Here is a 26,979-nt window from a genome sequence, read left to right on the forward strand (position 1 = left end):
TTGCAGACTTTCTATTTTGAGTTGTACCTGGTAACTACCCTGATTTGGCGAGGCTGTCGTGTCACCTTCTCACCACTAGGTGGTAGCAGCGTACATCTCAGAGACATAGACTTGACCCGATTAAGAAAACATATTTTATTGAAGAGTTTTATTAGCAAACAAGACGCTCCAAGGCATATCGTCCACTACTGATTTAAAAGCAAAGCAGCTGGAATAGAACAGGAAGGAGCCATCAAATGAACATTATATGGTCAAAAAGTTACATTTAAACTAATGGCAACATACAAACGCTTAAAATGTAAACGTGCTTCGATTTTCAAAACTGTCAGTGGTGCTGAGCACTATAATACTGATTCTTATACTTAGTTCATGTCTGAGAGACAAATCTGTAGTTGTGGATCATCAACATGGAGAAAGCAAAACATAAGTGGCATAATAAACTCAATTATGACAATAAATCTCTATACTAACAGATTATTACATGGAAGTACATAGACAAACACGGAGACCGCAGCTATTGACTAGTTTTCATTCTAGTTCTTGATTTTAGAAGTGTTACATATTTGATATTACACGATTTAACATAGAAAATGATGGAATTATGGATTACACAGTGATTTTGTTTAAGCTCTAAAAAGGCAACTAATGTACTGAAAGTCTAGCACTGTTTCTCCCCCCCAAATTTGTCTTGTGTCACTTGGGCTTTGTTGGTCCTCGAGTATTCTCATCAGAAACCAACAATTAAACTCAATGCAAAGACAAAACATGAAATTGAAAAGTTTTCATGAAGAACAGAGAACCAGAACATTCGTCTCGTGTTTAAAATAAGAACATGTTGAGACTTGCACTGTGACCGTGGGAGACACCGTCACACCTGCGTACCCACAAAGTGCTCTCCCATGTGTTTTTTCCCCACCACAAAACAAATATGCAGGTTAATATCTAAAGATAAAACTAACATACATTTAAAATATTGATTAGATTGGACAAGGATAGGAATTTACATAAGAAAACAAATTGGTACATTTTTAATGGCAAGGTGAGCTCGAGAAAGCCGTTACCATATTTGGGCATCGACATCACATGATGACGCATATACTGCACCAGCCCAAAATAAGAGAATCAGATTATGAAAATAAGGCAATGTTTAATTCTTTTTTTTTACTATTATTTTTATCATTTTAGATATATAAAAAATATATAATCTACATTTCTGGTTTTCCCACCAAAAAATAAAAAATAAAAATAAATCATTAAAGTTAATATTTTTATTTTAAAACAAAAATAAAACTACTACCCTTATTTTCATTTCTAGTTTCTGATGAGAAAATCCAACAAACAAGACATACACAGATGACTTGTCGTTGCAAAATTATTAATATCCTCAACTATGTGGGAACAGTTCCACATAGTTGACATTGAATTATTTATTTAATTTCCCTTTAGGATCTATGAAGTATTTTTGAATTGGGAAGTAAGCAACGAAGAAAGGTTCACAAAGAAGTTTGGCGAGGAAGAGCTCAATCTGATGATGCATCTTTGGCACAATTATACTGACACTGTGATCCAACATCAGTGTCTGACCTCACAAATGTAAAAAAAAAAAAAAAAAAAATCCCATATAACTTCTGTCACTTTCCAAAGGGAGGTGAAACAACAGCAGCAAAGGGTGTTATCATGTCATCATGTTAATGCCAATGAATTAAGAATGGGACTGAAGTTCATAAAGGAATGCATTTCAATACTTTTGACAATATAGAGTAAACTACCATGCAAACTCAGATCTTAAAAGGCAAATTTAGAACTTTTAATCTAGTCTTGTCCAGATGTATCCACCAGGATTATTTTTTCTTTACACATGAAATTAACGAACTAACCTGGATATTGTCGATTGACACTTTAGTGCACACACTAACATGACAGTTATATAGAGTTATATATAGTCTGTTATATAGAGCTGCATGAGATGAAGAGTGGAATCCGTCAGGTTTCTTTATGGCATCGCAGGCGTCTCCGCCGGGGCAGAACTCTGGTTTGGTGGGTTCAGCTCCATAGTGCAGAAAAAGTCCACCAGCTGAGTCGGCACTTCGGCCAACACGCTCTTTGCCAGCGCCTCACGAGGAGCCTAATGCATGAAAACAGGAGATTTAGTTTTTAGAAAGTCAAAACAAAGAGCATACTGATTAATTTTGTTATTTAGAGGCTGATATATTAGAAGGCAGGGAGAGACAGAGTGTGACCAAAAGGACGCCATGCAGATGGAAGCAGCTGAAAAGAAGATTTACATTTCTTTTTAATGATTTCATTACCAGTCAGGTTTTAAATACTGTAGAATAAATAGAGAAGCATGTTAGCCATCACAAGCTAATTTCTTTTTGTAGCATCAAAACCCCATTGCGTAGAAAAAGCAATGGTGGTGCAATTGAACCTATAACTATCTCCATTTCAACATGAGCAAGAGTCTCAAGCCAATGTTAGTAAATGTTAGAGGACAGCAGGGAGGTCAAAATGAGAAAATCCCTCTGTAATGTTTCAAGTGCTTACTTGGCGAGAAATTTTTCAGATCCAAAGCTAACATCTGTTCTGACTGATCAGATCTTATCCTTAAAAACATACAACTTTATCGGGGTTTCACCAACACAAATTTCAGACTTTCTAAGGCCTTTGTTAGACCATTATGAATGAAATTTAAGTCCTGTGTCTCCACAGAAATGTATGGATTTCATCCAGCCAACTTAAAAATATAATGACAAACACAAAAAAAAGCTAGCTAGCTAGCTAACTGGTTTGGTGGGTTCAAATATACTGCTCAAAAAAATAAAGGGAACACTTAAACAACACAATATAACTCCAAGTAAATCAAACTGTCCACTTAGAAAGCAACACTGATTGACCCGCGAGGGTCCCCGTTGCTTCCTAAGTGGACAGTTTGATTTCTGGCAACTAAGTTCTGATAACAGATCAGTTCAGGTACATCTCTTCACATCAGTGCTAGATGCGAAGAGATGAACTCGAAGTTGTCCATCTGTGATCAGATCAGCCAAAACAAATATTAAAAGCATTGATTTAAGGCAGTTGTTTATAAAGACATGGCATGATTTATTACAGGCATGTGTACCCCTAAGACGGACTTGGATCTTGGGGAGGCTTCAGTTTGTGTAAACTGAAGAAGGAGGTTACTTGCTGAGGCAACTCGGCTAATACGCTTTGAGCAAGAGCCTGGCTGGGCGCCTGAAAGAAAGAGGGATAAACAATGTAAGCACAAGAACTAAGTGAGGTCTTTGCTGAGGGCCTTGGCCTCCATTGGTTTGAGGTATCAAAGTAGGGACTTTGCTCTGCTATGACAGGACTCCCATTTTGAATCAAAATTTTAAAAATGACCAAGTGAAATGCATGCAGATTTTATAGCAATGGGTTAGCTTCCTAAAACGGAGAATTGAAGATGAATCAGCTGAAATCACAGCAAACGCCATTCCCTATTCTATCTAATACATAGCAGAGAGAAACAGAAAGAAGCTTGGTGAACTGGACTTGATGAGCTCACGTTCTGAAAATTCCTGAAGGGGACGAATTGGACAATGTCCCGCATGGCGGCTTCGCCGGACAGAGAGCGCAGGCGGCCGTCGTCTCCGTCCAGGAACTCCATGGCGCTGAAGTCTGCCGCTCCCACACCGACGATGATGATGGACATGGGCAGCCGCGAGGCGTTGACGATGGCGTTGCGCGTCTGATCCATGTCGGTGATGACTCCGTCGGTGATGATCAGCAAGACGAAGTATTGCTGCAAGGGGGAGAGCAAGTTAGTAATCTAATAACTTCATAAACAGAGAAACAATGCGCTGTGCTACTGGTATGTTGCTATAGATACAGCCGTTCTCTGGGAAGATTAAACAGGAAACTGGCTCGTAAACACAGGAAGTGGAGAGAAAAGGGACTGAAGAATACATCCAAATGAAAATTTTTGAACAAGTTCACACACTCATCATGGACATGAATATCACATTAGTCTAAATATTCCCATGATTTATGCATTTAGTTCATTTTTTAAACTTTAGCTATGAAAAAAGCTATTTGACTGATCAGATCAGTCAGACTGTGCATCAATTTGTAAAAATGTATCATTTTGTACATATAGTGATACATGCAGTCTGATTATATGTGTGTGTGTGTGTGTGTATGTGATTGCGATCGCTGTGATGTTCAAACACCCAGAAACATTCCAGCTGTTTATTGGAGGTGAAGTTAAAGAACCTATGGTCCGTCTTCTTATTCTGCCACCTCTAGTGAAAGACTAAAAGTTTTCGCGTTAGAATGAGGTGGGGTTTTTTTGTTTTTCTTTTTCCATCACGAGTCACGTGATCAACAACCCAATGTTCCTACTGGTGGAAAAGACGAAAAAGACAACATGAAGTGGTAAAAGGATAATTTTTTGACAACTGACTGTGAGCAAAGTTATTCAAGTGTGATTTTAATTGCGTTTCTTATTGAATGAAAAGTGTTTTTCCAACATTAGTGGAATATCGACAAACTTTTCAGTACATTTGTAATGGAAATTTTGCTACTGATGTATAGTTATGTTACCCTGAAAAATACATACAAAAACATCTCAACAAGCTCAAAATTATGACATCTACATCCGTGATGATTCAATATTTCATGTTGACAAAACTGCAAATAAATCCTCAAAAGTGTAGATAAATTAAAAAGCTTTTCTTTCTACACATGCTTTTGCTACTGCTTAGAATTATTAAGGAAATGTCTGGTAACCATATATCGATTTTGACCTGTCATTTTGACCTTTTATCCCCGTTTCTGTTGCCTTAACAGCGTCGAATCCACAGGGAACACGGCTTCACGTTTGAGACGCAAAGCGTCAACCTTTACCAAAGAAATCAGGACACTATGAATACTCACGGATGCGGTGGTCTGTTGAATGGCTTGTTTAGCAAAACAGGCTACATGATTGATGATGGGGGAGAAGTTGGTGGGGCCGTAGAGTTTGACCTGAGGGAGACACGCCCTGTAGGCCTCGACCACCCCTTCTACACCTGCACCATGACAGCAGATCAAACTAGCATCAGTACAACAAAAACTGACACCTCCAGCAGCAACTGCTTTTCAGAGATAAGCCAACACACCTGCACAAAACGGATTGGAGGGGTTGAAGTTGAGAGGAAACTCGTGGGAAACCTGTAAAAGGAGATCATGTGTTTCAAACCTTCGGTCGATAAGAAAGCCTCGGTTCAGGCATTTTGGAGGGATTGGTAGTGTCGTATTGCAACATGAGCTTTACCTGCCATGTGGGTGGAATCTGGGCTCCGAAGCCAAACGCCGGGAACATTTTATCACTGAGACAAAAAGAGACAAATCTAACTGGTGAAATGGGTAAAAAAAAAAAAAAACATATATATATATAAAAAAAAATTTAAAACACGTTCTCACTAAAATTTCTTCATGTGACTTGCACAACACCACAGCTGCTGACGTAACGCAGTAAGAGGAATGGAAAATGTTTTTGTTTAAAATAAATGAAAATGTGTCTCTACCTGTCGTAGTCCTGAATGACGTTGCCCACGGACCAGATAGCAGAGAGGTACTCGTTAACGCCCTGAGGACTGATGTAATGCAGGGACTGAGGAGACCTGGGATCCCCGTTTGAGCCGGTGAAGTCCACAGCCACCTGTTGGACCAACATGGATGCATAAAAACAGCACATCTCCAGTTGCAGTCGGAGACTACACTTATATAGTGTCACATTGATTTGGAGCTTTTAATGATTGTGAGAGTGAAATGATAAAAAAAACTTTCATAAATTTTGAAAACAAGAAACTGGGTGCACAGGTTCAGGCTTTGCTTTCTGCAGGTTTCACATCAAATGCACATGGTTGTAAAACCAAACTAAATTAAAAAAAAAACACACACACACGAGATAAAGACGGTTTGTTGCTATGGTTACACATCATGACACCTGTCTAAAAGTCAAAAAGTAAGAACATCATGAGTAAGAACAGCTGCATCGCATCAAACTTACAAACCTGTAATTCCTCAACTAAAAAAAACAAACGAATATGAACAAAAGACTACAAAAATACATCCAACATGCTGCTACAATTGGAGAGTTAATTCACTTGAACTATATTGCGTAAAATTTTCCTTAGCAACTTGTGACTTTTTTTAAATTAAAATTGTAACAGGGTACTTTATCACTATGGTTTTATCAGAAATGGTAAAGCTAATTTAGCTTTTGGGCCTGACCGCTTAATACAGAGAAGCCTTATGTTAATCTGTTTAATTTATTCCAGTTTATACACTTGCTTTGGGATTGTTGTCATGGTCGAACACTCTTTTTGTGTCTAATTTTTAACCATCTGACCCAGACTCTCTTCTTCAGATGAATTAACCAATCATTATCTGGAAGTTGAAGGAACAGCAGCGTCATTGTCTACCAGGAAGAGAGTCAAACATTAGCATTTACCTCACCTTAACAGCTAGATGGCTGAAATTTGGAAACGATTAGATACACCGTCCTCTGGCTGGAAAACAAAGGGACAATGATCCCCAACACTTTGGAAATTGTTTGGGAATGAATAAAATAGGCCAACGATAAGATTATTGAATAGCCCTAACATCAACCTTACTGAAAAAAGTACAGGAAATGCTTAAAAACCTGATCTGTACATAGAAAAAAGTCATTTTAATGATGTAAGAATATGCAGAACTCAAGAGTTTCCTCTAGGAAATGTCTGTATTAGGGAAGTCACCCAGCTTCCCATCGTGATTTTGAGCTAAAAAATGTTTAAAGTTGACAGGAAATTTGAAAAATTTAAGTGGGTAATTATGCGTTATTGGAAGACATTATTAACAACACTTAAAAACCAACTAGAAAGTCTTAAAATAGGCAAATGTAAAAAAATACAATTAAAATGAAACTCTTCAGTCGTTTCATCCTAATTAAAGTGTTCGAAATGTTTAGATTTTTTAATCTGTGACTTGTCACTTTATTCGTTGAAGTTGTTGGCATGTGGACAGGAAGTGGCTACAGATTTCCAGTGAATAAAAAAAGAGACACCTGACCTCAGTCTTCCTGTGTTCACATACTGATGTTGACTTTTAGTTTCATCAAAAAGACTCTTTAACCCATCTTTGCCATAACTGTTACTGGTGCAAAATAAAACATGTAATAAATAAACAAACAATGCTTAGCCTGGTGGGGGCGCAAGTAAAGCCTGGTGGCCCGCCAGGCTTATAAAACACTGGGGAAACCACACACAGCTGTACTAGACTCGTTGGTACCAAAAAAGTGCTAATTTGCATCATTTTGATTCACAATAGATGCAAACTCATTTATTTTCGATTATATCAGCTTGGAAAAAAGAACAGTTCAATAGTATCAATTGAAAGCCTAAAATTAATCAGATGACAAGTTTGACTGAAGCTAAAACTCACAGTGAAGTTGATCTGACAGCCTCCCATTATATAATCCAGGAAGGTATACTCCTTTACGACCTGCAGAGAGAAGAATCTGTCATACAGAAATCTGAACACTGCCCGCATTCATAACAGCCCAGAAACTAAGATACCTCGCAATGCTTCACGCTCACAACACCAGAGTTCTTGTAGCCTTTCTTCTTCTGCTTCTTTTTGCTGTTGATGCACTCAAACTCGGCCTGTGGAACAAGACGATGCTGGTGAATTTATCACGAGAGCAATGGAGGAAAACTCATACTAAAGGAAAAAAATATCTGGAGATTTTCAGAACAATGAAAGAGACTATGATCAAATCAACAAGTGATTTCTTTCGAGAAGGCTTTAGGTGGATCTGCCGCCACCTGATTTTCCTTTCATTAGTGCTTTCAATTACAGCTGTCAGACTTGTTCTACAACAGGCTGTGGCATTCCAATCCATCACGATGGTATTTCAGAACAATATGATGACACAAAATGGGAGCAAAAGGCATGGAGGCGAAAGAGATGCTTTATGTGTTGGTTGCTACGACGTTCACATGAGACTCGCTCGGACACACAAGGTCATACCGGAGAGGTCCGCGACGCTTCCTGGAGCCGCTTCATCGTGGTTTCAAAGGATCCAATGAGATCATGAGAGCCGTCGTCATCGTAGTCGTAGCACTCCACCTGGAAAACGTTGGAATTGAGCTGCAGCTACGCTGGATAGCAAGGCAATACGCCACAGCACAGTTGAAGTATTAATCTAAACTTTTTTTCAGATTTTTTTTTTTCCTGTTACACTCTCAACGTATTTTACTGGGACTTTATGTGGCAGATTAACAAAAAGCAGTGCATAATTGTAAAGCAGAAGACCAAAATTAAAGTGTGGGGGTGTTTATATTCAGTCCCCTTTTATTATGATATGTCCAAATGAAATCCAACTGTTTACTCCATCTGAAAATGGCACAACTGAAAACCTACCAAGACACGATGCAACAGTATTTATCAGCTAACCATGATAACTTTGGAAGAGCTGCAGAAATCCACAGCTCAGGTTACAATGTCTGTTCAAAGGGAAGCTGCTTGTTCTGTCTGGAAGACAATTTCCATTGTGAAAGAAAAGATAAAAGCCAAACAGGAAGTCAAAATGATGAATTTTAAACAAAATATTTCACTTTCAAAGTTATAAAGGTCAAAAGTCAAAATGTTGACTTTTATGGTCAGAATTATGAAATACAAAGTCATAAATATGAGATCGGAAGTTATCATTTCAACTTTAAAAAGTTATGAGGTTGAAAGTTACGCTGTTTCTCTGTGGTCTGGTTCCAGTTTCTCATAATCACAATTTTCTATCTCATAATTATGACTTTGAAAGTCAAACATTTTGTGTTGCTCTGTCACACAAAATCTCAACACAGCATGACAAAATATGAACACTTCTACAAGGTGGCGCATTTGTTCCCAATGCAGACCCCACAAAACTAGCTAGGTCACAAGACTACAACTAAAATCGGCAGCAGCATCGACACGAAGTGATAAGTCAAAGCAAAGACCTGACCAATTCTCAAACCAAGTTGCTTTCGTTAAGGTTCACAGAGAAATGTGTGGTTTGTTGTTAGGTGAGGTGGCTCTCAAAAGGCGAAACACACAGATGAAACAAACATGCAAGAATAAAAATGACTCTTAGAAACAGGACAGGAAGGAAGTAAAAACAGGGAAAGTTGCGTCTCACACAAATGTCTCTGTATCAACCTGATTGGTGACACAAAGTCAGGAGCAACACTTGGAGTGTTCCAGGGTACTTCGTTCACTCTCACACCTCACCCAGTACGTAATATGGGAAGATGAGAAAAGACAAACTGCTGTGGCACACAAAATCACTCACTTGTCCTGCAAACTGCCTCCTTCCTGAAACGCTCGCTTCAGAGGTTAAAGACACACACAATATCAAGCTAGTGCTAACATCTTTGCATGTTCTGAGAAAAAAAAAAAAACGTGACTGCGGGCGAAGACAAGATTTATTGCAAGTTTAGAGGATGAAAACCATATTTACTTTAATTGGTTTCTCCAGGTCTCCCCCACACAGAGACTGCAGGGGAACTCGAAACGGCCTCCACGTCGGGTTCAAGTTATTCTTCACCACCTGAAAACAAAGTTCACGGAAATCACACAGAGGCAGATTTCTGCGTCCACAACATAAATTTACCTCCAGTGATACTTAACAGTTTAGTTTTACAATATTTAGATCACATTGCTCTGAATCACAACAGCAGCTGAAGCAGCAGATGAAGTGCGGCGGCCCTGATGGTCACTGATGGTTTTTGCTGTGCAAGCTATTGGAGCTGACCGAGCAGCCAGACGGAGAAGTGGAAATGAAATCTAGCTGCGCTTGTTGGGTTATTTTTTTTAAAGTAGGGTATGACATCTCCGTTTGAATTCACATGTAGATGCAGTTTTACTGCCCTCAACCAAATGCTTAATTCATTAAATCAATGGGATCAGCTATCAGATAACAGGGACCTCGATCCAGCGTGAAACATTATGAAGGGTTTATGGTGCAACAGTCACATCGCAAGTGGTTCCTCTTTCCATTTAGATGGTAAAAAGTTAAGACCAAACAATGACTCAGATGTTTACATGCCTGTCTGAAATCCATGTTCTCTGATTAGAGGCATGACGTATAGTCTGCCTATAAAGCTGTAAGAAATCAAATCCTGCATTTGTTTGTGCTGTAAACATTTACTTCAACACATAGAGAGACTTTTATTTAACTAGTGGATTCTGAATATTAATAAAGTGTAACTATTCATTCGTCACATTAGAAATAAAAGCATGACGTGATGAAAGTAGCACCCGTCAATGTCAAGGTTTTGAATGACTAACAGGAAGTGATTTTATTTTAAGGGACAGGAAGTGCCTACAGTGCGACTTGATAACTCCCGTCTTTGAATTGGCAGGAGAATTTGCAGGAAGATTAGAAATACCATGTGAATTTTTAACCTTTGGTGTCGAGCCGAAAAGGTAAATAAATATGTTTAAAAGTATAAAAAGATTTAAGTGCATTTAAGTCAAACAACAAATATAGATCAATAAGCATCAATACGCACAGAGGAAACCCTCTTAGCACTACTGCTAAAGCTAACCTCCCTTATTTCAACTCTTGCAGCTACAGCCAATCAGCGCAAAGAAAATTAAATGCCACTCCTGGATTGGCTGATTTACAAACATAAACCAATAGTATTTAGCCCAGGTATTTGAGATTGCCAAGCTGCATTTTCTTTAGAATATTTTAGATATGCTCTATAAGTGGATTTTCCACAAATACCGTATTTTCTGCACTATAAGGTGCACCTAAAAACCTTCAATTTCCTCAAAAGCCGACAGTGCGCCTTATATATCGACCAATCCACAACAGGTCTAGCAACTACGGTAAGCAGCCGCCAACTTCATTTTCACCCGTAGAAGAAGCAGCGCACGGTGCATGCTGGGATAGTTGTCAGAACGTTGGTTTGTTAATAAAGTTTGACTGACCCATCTACCTACCGACCTGGTAATCGGGTCGTCTGCAGGTAATTTAGGACAACGTTCTCCATGAACATGCTGTGCGCGAAAGAAGAAGGGTGACCATCGTCCGGTCACGCCCCGGCCCAGTCGCGGAAGTCTTTCCTCGCTGACCCGAGTCGGACTGTTTGTTGACATTCTTTATGTCAACAAAGTGGCTTTAGATATTCATCCGGGGTGCTTCGACTAGGGTTGCTATACATTTAAAGCCGGGAAACAGAGACTGCGGCGGCAGCGTGTCGGTTGGTCTGTGTTACCCAGAAAGCAGTTGGACACAATATCGCAACACCAACACCGTGAGTGAAACAATGACTGGGGCAGACTACTATATAAAGTACTCGGGGACCACTTCTTTATTATTACACATCCACATTTGTAGAGTATGGAACAAATCGTACTCTACAAATGTAGACAACCCTAGCTGTAGCGTCAATTCTATGCGCCTTATAATGCGGTGTGCCTTATATATGAATTTTTTTTTAAAAATAGGCCATTCATTGAAGGTGCACCTTATAATCCGGTGCGCCTTATAGTGCGGAAAATACGGTAATTTAATTGCATTCCGCAAGAAAATCTGAGAAAGTAGGTGAATCTGTGACTACTTTGCAGCTATTTTTATGTCAGAAATTGAACTGCATTCATACTATCCTAAGTCTTATGGCTTTCAGACTTAAAACCAACATGAAAATGGAGCAGTAGCAACAATGAAATACATATCCGTTGCAACTTAACACACAATAATGGGCTATAACGCTATACAGCATGCTAACTATCAAAAACACAAGAAAAAAAAGACGTTATTTTATACAACCAGAAGCTGTACAGACGGTGTTACCTCTGTCCTGTGAGCCAGCTGCCATCCGGTTTCTGTCTGCTTGTACAACTCCAAATAAGGATCAGACTTCCCAAAGAAATCCTACAGGAGGAAATACACAGCAGAATAAAATGCAACCAAATGTTGAGGAATAAAAAGCATGCAGCACAAACAGAAATACCCTTACCTTGTTATCCAACTTTCTTGCCTCCACCTCAAAAAACGCCGCCCGATTGTCTTTTATTTCCTCCGCGCTGATCTGCAACACAAAATGTAGATGCATTAAACAGAGGAGTTCAAAACAGACAACGTTCTTCCTGTTGCCTTTTGCTGAACCTTACAGTGATTGTTCCCCTCCCAGCTGGCTTCTGGTTCTTCAGCGTCAGCGGCCGGGTCAGTTTCCGACTGGACACAACCTAAGTGTGGGGCAAAGGAAAAAAAAGAAAAAAAAAATAGATGAATCAAAAGATTCAGTCAGCAGAACAGATGATGAGTAAAACACGGCAGCATTGAGCCCCGTTGGGCAAAAGACATCCATAACAGCATGGATGAGTGAACATCGGAGGAAACATCACAGACTCTCATCAGCAATGGTTTACCAGAGATAAATTAGCAGCAACTCCTGCAAAACTTGTCGTTTTGTTTCAGAAAAGGTAACCTCACCTGACCCAGGGTGCACTCCAGCTCCCCCAGAAAGTCGTCATCGTTCAAATCAACCGTCTTATTATCGATGTCATAAATCCCAAACTTCAGCTTCTGGACCATTTCGAAGTAGTAGTCAATGACAAACTTCTTGGCAAACTTCGGACTGAGGCAATTTTGAACTTTTTCTGTGCGTCCCATCTGGCGGGAAAGACATGACGCAGGAGAGAAGTGTTACAAATGTTAACATAAAGAGCAACATAAAGAGCATATGTTGACCCGCAAGTCAGGGTCTTAATGATTAATGCAACACTGATAACAGCTTTGATGAGATTGAACACACAGGAAGAAAGGTTCCATGAAAGTCAATAAATTGTGAATTTATTGGCAGTTATGGAACCACTTCAACTTATTAACCAGCAATAAGTTGAAGTGGTCACCTTTGGTCTCTTCTATCGTTGTTGAAGGTACAGCACTAAGTGTGCACTCATTTCAATCAGACTGAGGTCTAGACTTTGGGTCAATGCAAATGCCTCTCGTGATGTCATCGGCCTAAATACTATGTGAAAATAGCTGGGTTTGTTTCTTCTGTGCACTTTTTGGTAACTTGGCAGAGGAAATCCACACTTCAACATCAATCTGTGTTTTTAGTGTCAGTGTACATTTGTTAATGATAAAAAAAAGGCACTAGATTTTGACTTTTGTATTGCATCATGAAAGTTTTCTTTTACCCACCACTATAACTAGCAATTAAAGTAGCAATATTCAACATACTTTAAGGTTATGAAGTATGATTATTCACACTTTAATAACTCGTTTGTATCTAATTTTGAAATCAAAACAGTTTATGCTGCTCATGTTACTGACCTCATACCACTTGGAGTCAGGGTTGCACATTAAAAGGACACATAAGGGGTCCGACTTGGAGCCGAGGTCTGTGTCCATGAGGTTCTCACAGGACACGGTGAGCTCCACCTTGGTTACACACTGGGCAGCCATGTTCCTGCTAACAAGCGGTAGAAACTGTATAGTTCCCTGCCAACTATACAGGGAACAAAACATCAAATTACACAACATCGAGAACTGTTTAGCCAACAAAAATATTGAGGTAACAGAAGGAAAAAGGGGGAAATTTTGGTTGTATAGACACTATTTTGTCTTCCAGCTTAACTTCGGGTGTCGTCCCTGCAGATGAGGAACACACCCAGTAAGTTACACCCACCGCACTAACCCAGTACAGATAATACTGGGAGCTAACGTTGCTACCGCGACTGTAGCAATAAACATTCCAGCTTGCTGCGTAAGTTAATAAATGGTAAATAGTTTTTGACGTAAGCTTCGCAGCAGCGCAGCCGCTAATGATAACAGACATGGGACATACAGTAAAAAGCTAATGCGTACGTTAAAAAGAGAAAAAGTAATACCGCTAACTTAAGCTAACAGCCAAACAAGACACATAAATTAATAACATCTGACTTAATTAGCTGGGTTACCACGTCGACTTCCGCATATTTCGGAGAAAATTTAAATCCAAGCTTACCCTGGGAAACAACTTCCACGTCGCCGCTGATAAATAATAGTTCAATTAATGCGCACTTAATCCGGTCCTTCTGTCTTGCCGCTTGCAGCAGAGTAATTATTCCCCCCGGTTTAGTAGAAGCTACGCCCAGCTATGACCCAATAGTCGGTTTTCTTTCTGGAGATGAACAGCGTCGTTCCTGAAATGAGCCCGGAGAGGCGGAGCAGCTGCTGCCGTCAAAGTCAATGGTTAACAATAGCGTTCAGTCTATTCATGGCCACATACTTTCCATTGCCAGAAGCGTGACTACTCTAGAGTTCACTCTGGATTTTATCTTGGTAGCGTTGTCAGCAAAAGCAGGGGAAACAATTACGCTTTTGATGTTAGTGAGTAATTTTCTCCTAATGTTTTTCTTTTAAACCATAAAAATACTCATTAAAGTTACGTCAGGTATTCATTCCCTTTGGACTGTGTCATATTTTGTCACGTTACAAGTTTCCATGTCAAGTCATGAAAAAACTGTTCTGTTCCAGTGACATCAAAATCTAATGTGACCAATGTGGTTCACTACATGTCATCTCCACTGTGAAGCAAGGTGTTGGTAGAGTAATGCTGTGGGAATGCCTTTCCTCAGCTTAGAGTTCTGAGTTTCAATTCAAGGCATATCCAAAGGGTACTGACCCATAGGAGTTTGAATACAAATTTACCCAAAACTTTACAGATTTAAAACAAGTAACATCTTTCTCTCCTAAGTAAACATTTAATTCAGTGTGTATTATTGAGTCAAAAAAAATCCCATTAAAATGAACTGATCTTTGTAGTTGTAATGTGATCAAATGTAACATTCAGAGAGAATAAGTTCTTGGTCTTCAGGTCATTCTGCCAACTATTCCAGGCATTATGTCGCTATTTTTCAAACTGAATTCAGATCGACAGGGCAAAAATTTATTTGAACATTTAATGCTTTATTTTTCTACCTTTTGTCATGTAAGACTATCCTCATGCAATAAGAGATCAGTTTATTTTTAGATCGTTTTCACATTTTCACAAGGAGTACCAATTGCACGAATAAACCAGACACAAACACAAACTCTTCAAAATTATTATTTTTTTATTAACTTGTAAAATGCTCAGCTTTTTTTGTTTGTATTTTAGCAAATGTAAAAAAAACCCCAGAAAACAGACGTCCAACGAGCTGAATATTTTAGTACTTATTGTTATGAACAATATAGGAGTGTTTTATTGTTTTCTTGAGGAATGAATTGTAAGACTATCAGGGAACTGATAATTGACTATGGTTGTTAATATATAGCATCTAACATTCTACATAAATGCCATTGTGTATCTGAATCACTGTAAGCCTGTCTCATATACCAATTGTTACATATTTGGTTAAACATTATAAAAAGCCAGTAATTATTTGATCATCTTGATTTTATAGACTTCATTTTGCATAGCATAGAACAAAAACAAAGTACAGACAGAATCAACGCATATAACAAAGAGATATGACATAAGGCAACACATGAGTCAAAAATGAATTTTTACATTTTTACTAAATTATAAAATGTACATACAAGAGTTCTCTAGTTGGACGCTTGTTTAGTGTGTAAAACATTTTCTCTATGAGGTCTCCCTGATTATGCTAATAAAGAACCAGTCCACTTGTGTAGAAGCAACAAGTGATCAGTCAAATTAAGCATAAATGTGATTCAGCACAAATCATTATTAATAGTGACATATAGCTGATCCATTTTGTAAACATTTGACAAGCTTTCGCTTTGAAGCCTAAGACCTATTTACATTTTCTGGGACAGCATAATATATATAGACCCACAAGGAAGTAACTGCAGTAAAATGGGGATCAAGGAGAAAACTAAGTTTATATCATCGGACTTCAGCACTGACTGAGGAGATGGCTGATATTACTGCCTCATTCTTGGAAAAAAAAAAAAAAAAACCATGAATTTATTCAAAACATTTCATCTATCAATCAATCGAATCATCTAAAACTGGTAACCTTTTTTAAATGTAGGTCATGCCACCCTGGGTGGTGAGCCATATGACTCGCATCAAAAACCACGACTGCTACTATGTCAGTACTTGCTAAATAAACACTTTTCTTGTAGAAGCAATAGTTCTCAATGTTTTCCCTTTTAAAAATTACAGTGCAAGAAACACGAGGGTTACAAACCTAATGTTGTAGTTATTAACGAAAGTTTAAACAAGTATTTTTAACCCAATTTAATTGGAGTTTTCTTTTTTTTTTCTTTTTTTTTTTTAGTTAAACTAAAATAATTTAACACATCTTATGAGAAAATAAAATCTATTTCTGTGATAGTGTCTCTGTAGTAACCTTCAGTTTACTGTGTGTGCTACTCTGCAGTGAGACGAGATGCTGTTTGCTTCCTCATACAGCAAAACCATCTTTTATGGTTTCTGAAGGGCTAATTTGAAGGGCTAATTTGATTTAACAGACTGTGTAACCATAGCAAAGGAGACAAAGCGGAAGAAAGATGCACCTCAACTCTGACACAGGCAGTACAGAGGTGGGCTGTAGATGCAGGTTACAGAACAGTGCTGGAGTGTCAGCAAATATCATAAAATGTCTCGTTTAACGAGGCTAAACCTGGTAAATGTGAGTATTATATAAAACAGCTGAAAATTATTAATATACCGCAACATGTCCATTCCTCGGCATAAGCCATGCTAGGCTAGGTTCAAAACACTGACGCGCCTTAACAAAGAGGCTACAGAGTTGAAGGGGACTTTTTTTAGGAGGAAGTTTGTTTCTTAGCATGCATCACTGGGGGGCGCCGATGCCAGGTGGTCAGAGGGAGGATCGTTGCTGTGAGGCGGGCTCAGTTTCATGGTGTTGAAGAAGCCCGCCACCTGGCCCGGCACTTCTGCCAGGACGCTCTGAGCAAGAGCCTCCTGAGGACCCTGGAGAAAGGAGAAACAGGGATGGTAATGATGGAGGACAAATACAAAAATGATATACGCAATGTGAAAAAGAAGCCAAAGAACAAGCAGCTAAAGAAAGGCTTGGGTTAGCATTGCCATGCATAAAGTTGAAACCAGGTATTTACATAGAATGCAAAAAAGATTCATTGACATATAAATAAAGACATTTTTGCCATATAGGGACAAGGGTGTACAGAAAATGGATGGATGGATTATTACCATAATACAGCTTTCACAATTTTGTTAAAAACCATATTATCTTCTGTAAAATACTGAACTTAGCACCAAAATGAAAATTTGAGGGAGGAAAACAGGATGGGATAGTCGTACATGTCTAGGAAGGACAGGGATCGCTGGGGGGCTTCAGGTCAAATAAATTGAAGAAGGAGGCCACTTGGTCAGGCAATTCTGCCAGTACGCTTTGTGCGAGTGCTGCAGTGCCTGCCTGAAATTAGATGTGTGACACTTAAAACAACGTCCGCGGTGGAGCACATCTGCATGGTGGGGTGCGCCAGAGCTTACGTTTTGGAACTGCCTGAACGGCACGAACTGTACGATGTCCCTCATGGCGGCCTCGCCTGTGGCCGAGTGCAGGACTCCGTTGTCTCCATCCAGGAACTCCATGGCGCTGAAGTCCGCCGCTCCCACGCCGACAATGATGATGGACATGGGCAGCCGTGAGGCGTTGACGATGGCGTTGCGCGTCTGATCCATGTCGGTGATGACTCCGTCGGTGATGATCAGCAGGACGAAGTATTGCTGCAGGAGATGAGAGACAATGCAGAGAATTTATGGTGAGATTAAAGGAGGAGCTTTGTTCTCGAAGGCTTAGTTAGGTCCACCCAGGTGTTCTGCACAGCTGAATGGTTGTCATGGGAGATAATAGGATTTCTCAAACATGCATGAAAGAATCAAGGCAACACTCCAGGTATGTTTTTGATGAGGGAATAACATTATAACATGATGTAAAGTTCAATAAAGTCAATTTAATATACAATACTGTCCTCTGAAGGGACATCATAATGAAAGAGGACATTAGTACACACAACTTTTCAAATTTCCATTTGAAAAAAACTCTAAAAACAACATACATGTTGGTCAAGCAAGACAAATTTCCAGAAAATACATACGAGTTTGAAGTTCTGCACCTATAAGCCTTTTCAACTGTTGCAATTAATTAAACATTTGTTGCAACTCACAGAGGCCGTTTGCTGCTGTAAGGCCTCTCTGCCAAAATGGGCCACGTGATTGATGATTGGAGCGAAGTTTGTTGGACCGTAGAGCTTCACCTGAGGCAGACACTGCTGATAGGCAAAGATCACTCCCTCTATGCCTACGAAACCAGACGAAAACAGAAAACATCTGGGACACACAAACAATCTGGATCTCGTTTCTACACACCACCGTGTAAATGTAGTACATCAAAAAATAAAGACGAAGCCCCAACATGATAAGGAACTTTAACTTCCTGTGAGACATTAAAGATTCACTAAGTCTTACCTGCACAGAATGGATTTGAGGGGTTGAAGTTGATGGGGAACTCATGGCTGACCTGCAGACAAGCAACTAATTATGTCAAACGAATGTGACTGGACAAGGTACACTGATCCAGGGCAAGCTTTTTTTTTTTTTAAGTATAAAACAGCTCAAATCAATCACCTGCCATGTTGGAGGAAGCTTAGCGCCAAAACCAAAGGCGGGGAACATCTTGTCACTGTGGAAAGGAAGTTATGCAAGTAAAAATGTTGGTCAAGGGGAGTTAAGCAACATGGAGGACTAAGACATACACTTTCCCCCGGTCATATTCAGAAGGACATTGGGTTTGGTTCGCCTCTGCTGTAAATCATTTGTTCCATTATTTTATGCCCAACAGAGCGCACAAGGAAGTTTACCCATGTGTTTGGAAAGTATGGGGAGAACCTGGAGGAATGCAGTTCCTACAGCTGTGGTATAAGTCAGTGTTGACGTTTTTCCGACCTCTGCTGCGGCGACTTTAAGATGGAGGGAAGAAAACCACATTTGATCAGAGCTGCTCTACTTGGACCTGAAAACTGGGTGGACGTTACTTTCTAATATTTATTCTCTAGCAACAAACATCTCACCGGCCACTTTATTAGGTACACCAACTGCTAGTACCAGGGTTGGCTCCCTTTTGCCTGAAGGACCACCTTAAATCTTGGCGGTATTGACTAACTAAGATGGTCGAAGCATTCTTCAGATGTTTTGATCCAAATTACCACAATGTGACCTCTGAAGTGTATGGAGGTCCAAAATGGGGGGTGGAGGAATCACTTAAAAACTATATAATGAGATCATTTAATGTGAATGTCCTATGAAATAAATGCATTTACATATAAATGTCCTGTTAAATAAGAAATATACCTTTTAAAGAATAAAATATGCAGATGATTTGTCATTCTGTATTTATTTCTTAAATAAACAGAGTAATAATAATTACATTTATTTTACCACCATTATTTTATAAATCTCATTATACCACCAACTTGATCAATTTATGTCAAATTCTGACCGAACTTTCTGAATGTGCAGCTAAAACTGAAATTCATAGTTTTGCCGACTTGCTATTGTCAAATTTTGGTCAACCTGTGTGAACTGAAACCTCTGCACACCTATTTTTTTTTATTTCAGACCATTTTCATAAGACCGTCTGCCTCTAGCAACCATGTAACATTGAACGCAGCATCAAATCTACAACAGAATAGCTAAAGATTGAGAATCAAGGTGTTGCAATCATGGTCAAAGGGCAAATCCTTAACCTGACCTGTGCAAACAATTGCACAACGCTCCTCATTTTCTCTATCGAGTATTTTTATTTAAAATCTGAATTTTATCTGAATCTGAACCTTATTAACATCATACATTCAACGTTATCGTTTTACCTGTCATAATCCTGGATGACGTTACCGACTGCCCAGATCGCTGCCAGATACTCGTTGTAGCCTTGAGGGTTAATGTAGTGTAAAGATGAGGGTAAACCGGGATCCCCATTGGAGCCCGTGAAATCGATAGCAATCTGACCACAAGCATAAACATCAGCGTTAAAAATCACACAAACATGGGAAAACACAATGGGAAGTTTTGTCGATATTTATTAGAGTGGAAATGATTTTTAATAGATTGTAGTACTCACTGTGAAGTTAATCTGACAGCCACCCATTATGTAATCCAGAAATGTGTACTCCTTCACTATCTGTAAGCAAATAATGATTAAAATACATATTCTAACACCATAATCATAATAGAAAACTGCGTCTTTCATTTAAGATTTTCATACTTCTTCTCACTCAACTTTAAGGAAGGAATGGAGTTAGAAGGCCAGGAAGGAAGGAGTGAAGGAAGGAAAGAAGGGCACAGAAATAAAGGAAAAAGGAAAAGACACAAAGAAGGGAAGGAAGGAAAAATATTTGGAGGATAGACTTGAGGAAAGGAGGAGGGAAGAACACAGCAGAGAAAAGTTTCAAACACTGAAACAGGGAACGATTAGGTCAGGAAATAGAAATATTCCTCCACACTCTTATTAAATTTTTTTTTAAATGTATCCAGACCTGGAAAATACAGAACTCAACTTCATCCCTAAGTAAGAAACCTTAAAGTTGCACAAAGTTGTCAAGTGGAAAGACTACGTGGTTTTCAAAACTTTCTGCACGTGTCAATGTGAAAGACGGGCATTTGCATGTTTGTACGTCACATTAGGATTGCATTGTTCTAAAACACGTTAAGACAAATAAATCAAATAAAGCCCACTCGTATTCCCGAGCAGATTCAGATCTCCTCATTAAAAATTAATTGGACTAATATATGATTAAATGTGCTAGCTCCTTTTATTTTATTTTCTGTCATACTCATCTGGCATAGAGTTGGAATGTCCACATATGTTTTAGTCAGAAAGTCCAACCTTCTTTTTTGGGATTATGATGGCTTTAAAATCACATATTTATTTGCTTTATGAAGGAAATGTGTTATGAAATATTTACCTTGCATTGTTTTATGATGATAATTCCAGAGTTTTTGTATCCTTTCTTCTTCTGCTTCTTCTTGCTGTTGATGCATTCAAACTCCGCCTGAGAAGAGACTCAAACCAGTCAGATTTCACCGCCACCTTTTGTTTACCAGGCATTTTTGTAACGCGTCGTGAAAAAAACAAAGGTTTAAACTGAACTCACAGCGTATGACTGACACGCCTGCTGTATCTGACAGAGTGACGTGAGGAAGGAGCCGATGAAATCATGCGAGCCGCTGTTGTTGTAGTCGTAGCAGTCGATCTGGGAGAGACAAGAGGGTCGGGAGAACCAGGACAAAGTCTCACTAGTCTTTATTATCGTCAATTAAAGCATGTGGGAGGCAGAGCAGATGAGGCAAAAGCATGAGTGTGATGCATTCAATGTGACACTCTGACAGTGAAAACCTCTAGCACAGAGAGACACACACACGCATCCATTGTTGGTGTGGAGAGAACAGAGAAAACAGAAGAGCTCTACACACAGTATGAAGCAACCAGCAGAGATCAGACAAGCTAGAAGAAGCTACAGCCTACAGAAATCAATGGCTAAGAAAGCTGATGGGTCATCCATCTTAACGGAGAAACTGGTCCATTGGTTCTCTTACCAATTTAGCGTTTAGCCATGTAGCTAGCAGGTAAAACAAAGGAGCTGCATTTTGACTGAGATTTGTAAAAAAAAAAAAAAAAAAAGTTCAATTTATACGTCCAAACAAAACTAGCAAAGTAAGATTTAGTTGAATTTGTAGCAAGAGGATACATAATGAAGCTAGATTGAAGTATTGAAGTTTGTTGATTTTTTTAGTTTAAAAAGAAAGATTTAAGGTCAATTTAATATCAGTTTCAGATTTATACTGATGAAATGTGGAAAAATTCAAAGGTTGTGAGGACTTTTGCAGTGCACTATGCCTAATATGAAATTTCCAAGTTAAAAACAATTCACGAATGACTAGACCCCCAGTGCAGCATCGTCTCATTACAGACTAAAAAACAGCTGGGTTCAACAATGGACCAGTCTCCTCAGCAGCAGGTGTGTTCCTTTAAGACGGATGTAGATGCATCGTGGACTTGAGCCGGTCCGGTCACAGACACCGCATCCTTCAAGTGATGAGCACTCACTCTGCTAACAGTTAACTCACTTGTTGTGCTGCCTGGAAAGCATCTGTTCCACATAAGTGTGCTTTAATGGAGTTAGGAAATGGACATAAAACAAACACACATTTCTTTATTTGTAGCAAGGAGATAAAATGCAACAGAACATGTCCAGGGGACTTGATTTTACTCAAGAAGAAGCCTCAGACTTTAGGAGATTCTAGCTTTTAGCTTTTTATCTTTACTAATATTGCCTGGAGTTGTAATGTTTGTACCTTTATAGATTTTTCCACGTCACCGTCACAGAGGGACTGAATCGGGATTCTGAATGGCTTCCATATGGGGTTTAGGTTGTATTTGACCACCTGAAATATTAGAAAAACTGTCACGGCTACAATGTTTGGTAACAGTGCACACTTTAAACTTAACAGTAATTACTTCACTATCACAAGCAGCACTTTGTATCTGTACCTCTGTCCTGTGGGCCAGCTGCCATCCAGTTTCTGTCTGCTTGTAAAACTCTAGGAAAGGGTCGGACTTGCCAAAAAAGTCCTGGAAAAAATAGAGAGCCGTAGTTAACTTTATTTAACCGTAGTAATGTCAAGGCTTCCAAATGTAAGTCATAAACTCCTACATTATCCAGGAAATGACAAATGTTGGAACGCAGTTACCAATATTTATTTTTCTCTTGAACTTGTTTTCAATAATCGCCAGGGCTGAAACGATTAATCGTACTAATCGTGATTAATTGATTATTAAAATAATCGTTAACTAATTTGGTAACCGATTAATCGCTAACTGGAGTACAGACTCAAAAACAAAAGGCCAATTGCTCAAAGGACAGCACACTTAGAGCAGAACTTAAGTCGAACCTGAAAAATACATTAACAAATATGTTTTGCATTTAAGATCAAACAAAAAGTGTTTGTAAGTATGTTTTATCCAGAACTCATCAAGTGGCAGTTTTAGTTTCACCGGATTCAAGTTAGAAGTATTTTTTATTTCAGATGCATCCTTTACTACAAATGATCAAGAATTCAATAATGGAATATTATTTTATATTTTATTTACTGTAGGAGATAAAATGCTCATTTTCATATTTTAAAAATAATAAAATTAGTTCTAAGCTTCTAACATTGAACAAAAAATGTCTTAAATGCAAGTAAGTTTGGAGAATGAGCCAATTTTTTTTTGTCCGATTAATCAATTAATCGACAGAATAATCAATAGATTAATCTATAACCAAAATAATCGTTAGTAGCATCCCTAATAATTACTACATCAAGTGAGTTGTTTTGAGTGCATTAGACACCAGGATCTGATCTGATCATGAAGATCACGTTGATGTGACGACTCATCTGTCTTTAATAATTCAGTATAGACAAAACGGTTTGATCAGAGTTTTAAAAATTCAGCAGCAGAGTAATCTGACCAATCAGCGAGCGTAACAGTCAGTCATGCAAACCTTTTTGTCCAGTGACCTGGCAGCAACTTCCAACGCCACCACCCTGTTGTCGTTTCTCTCCTCTGCACAAATCTAGAAATTGGAAAAAGAAAATCTGCTTAGCATTCCAGAACGTATACTAGTCTTGAACTTGAGTTGTTGAAGCTAAAACATAAATATGAACAGTAAATAATGTTTGTTACGTAGAGATTTAAGTTTGTGTGTATGTCTTTGTAGAAAGTCAGAATTTTGTCTCCAGCTCATTTGATTTGTTTTGGTATAAAGCAACCAAAACTCTTCTTGGGATAACTGAACTGAATTTCCACAACAAAATGACGATAAAAGTACCAGTAACATCTTTTAGATCCGATTATCCTCAATGAATTGTAAACTTTGTGTTAGGTTTTTTGTTGGGTTTTTTTGTTATTGTTTTTTTTTTTTTTTTTTTTTTTTTTTACATTTAATGCAAACATTAACATACCATTGAAGAAAATGCATGTAACATAATATTTATTTATTTATTTATTTTGGCAAAAGTTGGATGTTTTCCTTTATTTTTACGACCTAAAAATAAAATGGTGATTCATTAAAAATGTCAATAAATTGCCCAAATTATAAATTGTCTTTTTTCCAAAAGGTCAAGTAACATAAGCAGCTCCAAACACGTTTTATTTTGTACAGAGAGCAGAAATGGCCCACTTGTACTGTAGCGGTTCCAGTCACCTAAAGTAAGCAGCAATGCTCTAAAAACAAAAGAGGTGAAGTACTTGATAAGTTTTTAATCAATCAAATAAGCTCACGGTTATCGTTCCTTTCCCTGCTGGCGTCTTGTCTCTCTTCACAAGAGGTTTTGTTAGTTTTTTCGAGGACACAATCTGAACACAGAGACACAGCAAGTCATTTTAGTAAGAGCTTCTACAAACTAGCTCAAACCAGAAATGTCTACGTTTTAACAAATCAAAAAAGATGCATCAAGCTCGTTAAGTAGCCGGCATTTTCTTTCTGACCTGTCCCAAGGTGCACTCGAACTGTCCCAGGAAGTCCGCTTCTTCTGGAGTGCAGTTTTCGCTGTCGATGTCGTACACCTCAAACCTCAGTTTCTGCACCGCCTCAAAGTAGTAGTCGAGGACGATGCTCTTGGAAAACTTGGGATTCAGGCAGTTCTGGATTTTCTCCGTTCGCCCAATCTAGCGGTAAAAAAAAAAAAAAAAAAAGAAAAGAAAAAAACTGCATTGCATTACAAGTCCAGATCTTCTCCGTGAGCAAGGCGACGTAGAACAGAAACAGTCGAGCGCTCACCTCGTACCAGTGAAGACCCGAGGAGTTCAACTGGACCACACACATGGGGTCGGACTTGGAGAAGGCGTCCATGTCCAGCAGATTATCGCAGGCGATGCTGAGCGCCACCTTGGTGACGCAGTCTGTGGCCTTGGGTTGCGGTGCTTCAAAGGACGCCATGGCTGTCCGAGGGAGACCTTGAAGAACCTCCAAAAACAAACAAACATGTCAGAAAATAAAGACAAGCATTTAGAAGCTGTAGCTCCGGCCACACTACAGCCGGAGCTACAGCTCCGGTTGCCCCAATGTAAGTGGGGCTTACATTGAAAAGGAAACCAATCAGAGAATGACTGGGTATTAGCAGGTCCGATAACCATCTGAACTTTCCAACGACTGCTTCCCTTTTTACCCACCAATAAAATGAGCTGCTGTTTCAGTCTCTGTTCAGTGCAACAGTTTATGTGCAACAAAAATCACTGCAGTTTTAGGGGAAAAAATAAAAAAAATTCTAATTTGCAAGTGCAATTCTCTGACCCCAATAAGCCAGACTTATTGTATCATAAGCTTGACAGGCTGCCAGGCTTCACCTGCTTTTACTTATATATATATATATTTTTTAAACAGTAATATTTATATATTTATACAGTAATAGTGTAAATATATAAAGTACGCCAATTACACTGACTGCACCTTTGCCTTGGCTTTGTGCAATGCTGCAGCATCTGGTCATAATTTTGCACCGTCTCTCAGCCATTGTTTAAGAAGGGAATAAAGGAGAACACATTCTTCAAGATGAGCAATTGTTTTGCGACTTCAGTCAGGAGAGTGGTAGACGATACCAAGTCAGGTTGGGTTGGATGATATCCTGAATTTGCCTCATCTCATACCAAGAGAGGAGTGCAAGGAAAGTTTCCACACTGAGGAAAAGCCTTTTCTTACCTGCCTTCAAAAAGTCTAAGACGAACCTAATGGGACTCTATTGGAATTCTGTTTCAGCAACAAAATTTCCACATGGATCTGGTGTGAAAGAAAGAAAGGATACACATCCAAAGAACATGTGGAAGAAGCTTACTGTCTGTACAGTAGGGGTTCTGTAATGCTGTGGGTCTGCTTCTCTTCCCATAGAAATGTTCTTAGAGATGGCATGAGTATCTTTTTACATGAATAAAGGAATGCCAACAAACAAGAGTGCCGCCTCTGTTCAATCACATTTACGACATCACCAATGTTAAACTACATGAGATGAAATATTTGAAATATCTGAGCTGTTGCTTTACTTTCAGTTAGCAAAAGACCACAGCACAGAGGATTTATATAGAAATGTTGACATTCACTAGACGGATATTAAAGGGCGTAGTCGATAAAAAGTATGACAGCATTTTCCTCTGCAAGTCCAAGAAACTGAACCCTACTCAACTGGCTTATGTTTGTGACAAACTGCTCTGGTTAATATAATTTCAGTCGCAAAGCCGACATTTAGCTCTCTGCAATTATAGCCAGATAAACATTAACACTGTACTGTTCAAATGGCTCCTGTGAGGAAACTCTAAAGTAAGCAGCTTAGTAGTGAAAATCCAGACATGATGGGATACTTGGTCACAACTGGCTGCTGTTCCCAGTTAGTTTGAGCTTCGTTCCATAAAAGCGAGCGGTGCCATTGTAAATGCAGACGTTCCGGCGCGTTTTTTTTTTTAAGAAAACGTTTCGCCCTTTTTTTAATAAAGTGAACAAAAATAAAATTAAGTTCGATGTTTCCTTGGGTAATAACGTACCTTTTCTCTAACCGTCAGTCCTCCTAGAACCCAGCAGAAAGAGACTGAGGTTGGCTAGCTAGCTGTAGAAATGGGCGGTGTCCTCCTGTCATCGACGGAACCAGAAACACGTTGACACCGGGTCGCTGCTCCGCCTTCCAGTCACCACGTTTTGTTCCGAACCCACAAACATAAGATAATAGTGCACACAATTCACAGGTTGCTTAATATTTACATCACAAATGTCACTCGTATTCGTTTGACTATCCCGTATTTCACGTGACGCGTGTGCTTTACAGGGGCGTAAGTTAGAGTTATATAGGCAGGGGGGGCGGGGGCTTTCCCAGACACATTAAAATTATTTTCCATTATTTGTTGCCCAGACTGGCTTTTCCATCCTGAAATATAATCTGTATTAGCAACCTCGCAACAGTACAGTAACTTTTCTAA

General features: G+C 39.0%; 2 protein-coding genes across 5 annotated transcripts; both read right to left on the reverse strand.

Moving 5' to 3' along the window:
• Window positions 1-120: 120 nt before the first annotated feature.
• LOC103482261 (copine-3-like) lies at window positions 121-14,255 on the reverse strand. 3 transcript variants are annotated; one of them, XM_008438304.3, is made up of 17 exons: window positions 14,004-14,255; window positions 13,331-13,505; window positions 12,485-12,664; window positions 12,163-12,237; window positions 12,009-12,080; window positions 11,843-11,923; window positions 9,500-9,589; window positions 8,035-8,133; window positions 7,581-7,667; window positions 7,447-7,506; window positions 5,547-5,680; window positions 5,294-5,348; window positions 5,139-5,190; window positions 4,915-5,048; window positions 3,545-3,781; window positions 3,119-3,231; window positions 1,918-2,125 (listed from the first exon to the last, which is right to left on the reverse strand). In XM_008438304.3, the coding sequence occupies exons 2-16, from the start codon at window positions 13,460-13,462 to the stop codon at window positions 3,121-3,123; spliced, it is 1,599 nt and encodes a 532-aa protein (XP_008436526.1). In that variant the 5' UTR covers window positions 13,463-13,505; window positions 14,004-14,255; the 3' UTR covers window positions 1,918-2,125; window positions 3,119-3,120. The 3 variants fall into 3 exon arrangements, with proteins under 3 accessions (XP_008436524.1, XP_008436523.1, XP_008436526.1); XM_008438302.3 differs by lacking the exon at window positions 3,119-3,231 and having other exon boundaries at window positions 121-2,125; window positions 13,331-13,469; window positions 14,004-14,254; XM_008438301.3 differs by lacking the exon at window positions 3,119-3,231 and having other exon boundaries at window positions 121-2,125; window positions 14,004-14,254.
• An 820-nt stretch (window positions 14,256-15,075) lies between these two features.
• LOC103482262 (copine-3-like) lies at window positions 15,076-26,827 on the reverse strand. 2 transcript variants are annotated; one of them, XM_008438307.3, is made up of 17 exons: window positions 26,551-26,827; window positions 24,800-24,985; window positions 24,508-24,687; window positions 24,301-24,375; window positions 23,522-23,593; window positions 22,528-22,608; window positions 22,332-22,421; window positions 21,131-21,229; window positions 20,942-21,028; window positions 20,098-20,157; window positions 19,847-19,980; window positions 18,606-18,660; window positions 18,447-18,498; window positions 18,146-18,279; window positions 17,469-17,705; window positions 17,277-17,391; window positions 15,076-16,925 (listed from the first exon to the last, which is right to left on the reverse strand). In XM_008438307.3, the coding sequence occupies exons 2-16, from the start codon at window positions 24,956-24,958 to the stop codon at window positions 17,281-17,283; spliced, it is 1,626 nt and encodes a 541-aa protein (XP_008436529.1). In that variant the 5' UTR covers window positions 24,959-24,985; window positions 26,551-26,827; the 3' UTR covers window positions 15,076-16,925; window positions 17,277-17,280. The 2 variants fall into 2 exon arrangements, with proteins under 2 accessions (XP_008436529.1, XP_008436527.1); XM_008438305.3 differs by lacking the exon at window positions 17,277-17,391.
• Window positions 26,828-26,979: the final 152 nt, after the last annotated feature.

Source organism: Poecilia reticulata, chromosome 20, assembly GCF_904066995.2.
Source record: "Poecilia reticulata chromosome 20, P_reticulata-male-v2, whole genome shotgun sequence".
Classification (NCBI taxonomy): domain Eukaryota; kingdom Metazoa; phylum Chordata; class Actinopteri; order Cyprinodontiformes; family Poeciliidae; genus Poecilia; species Poecilia reticulata.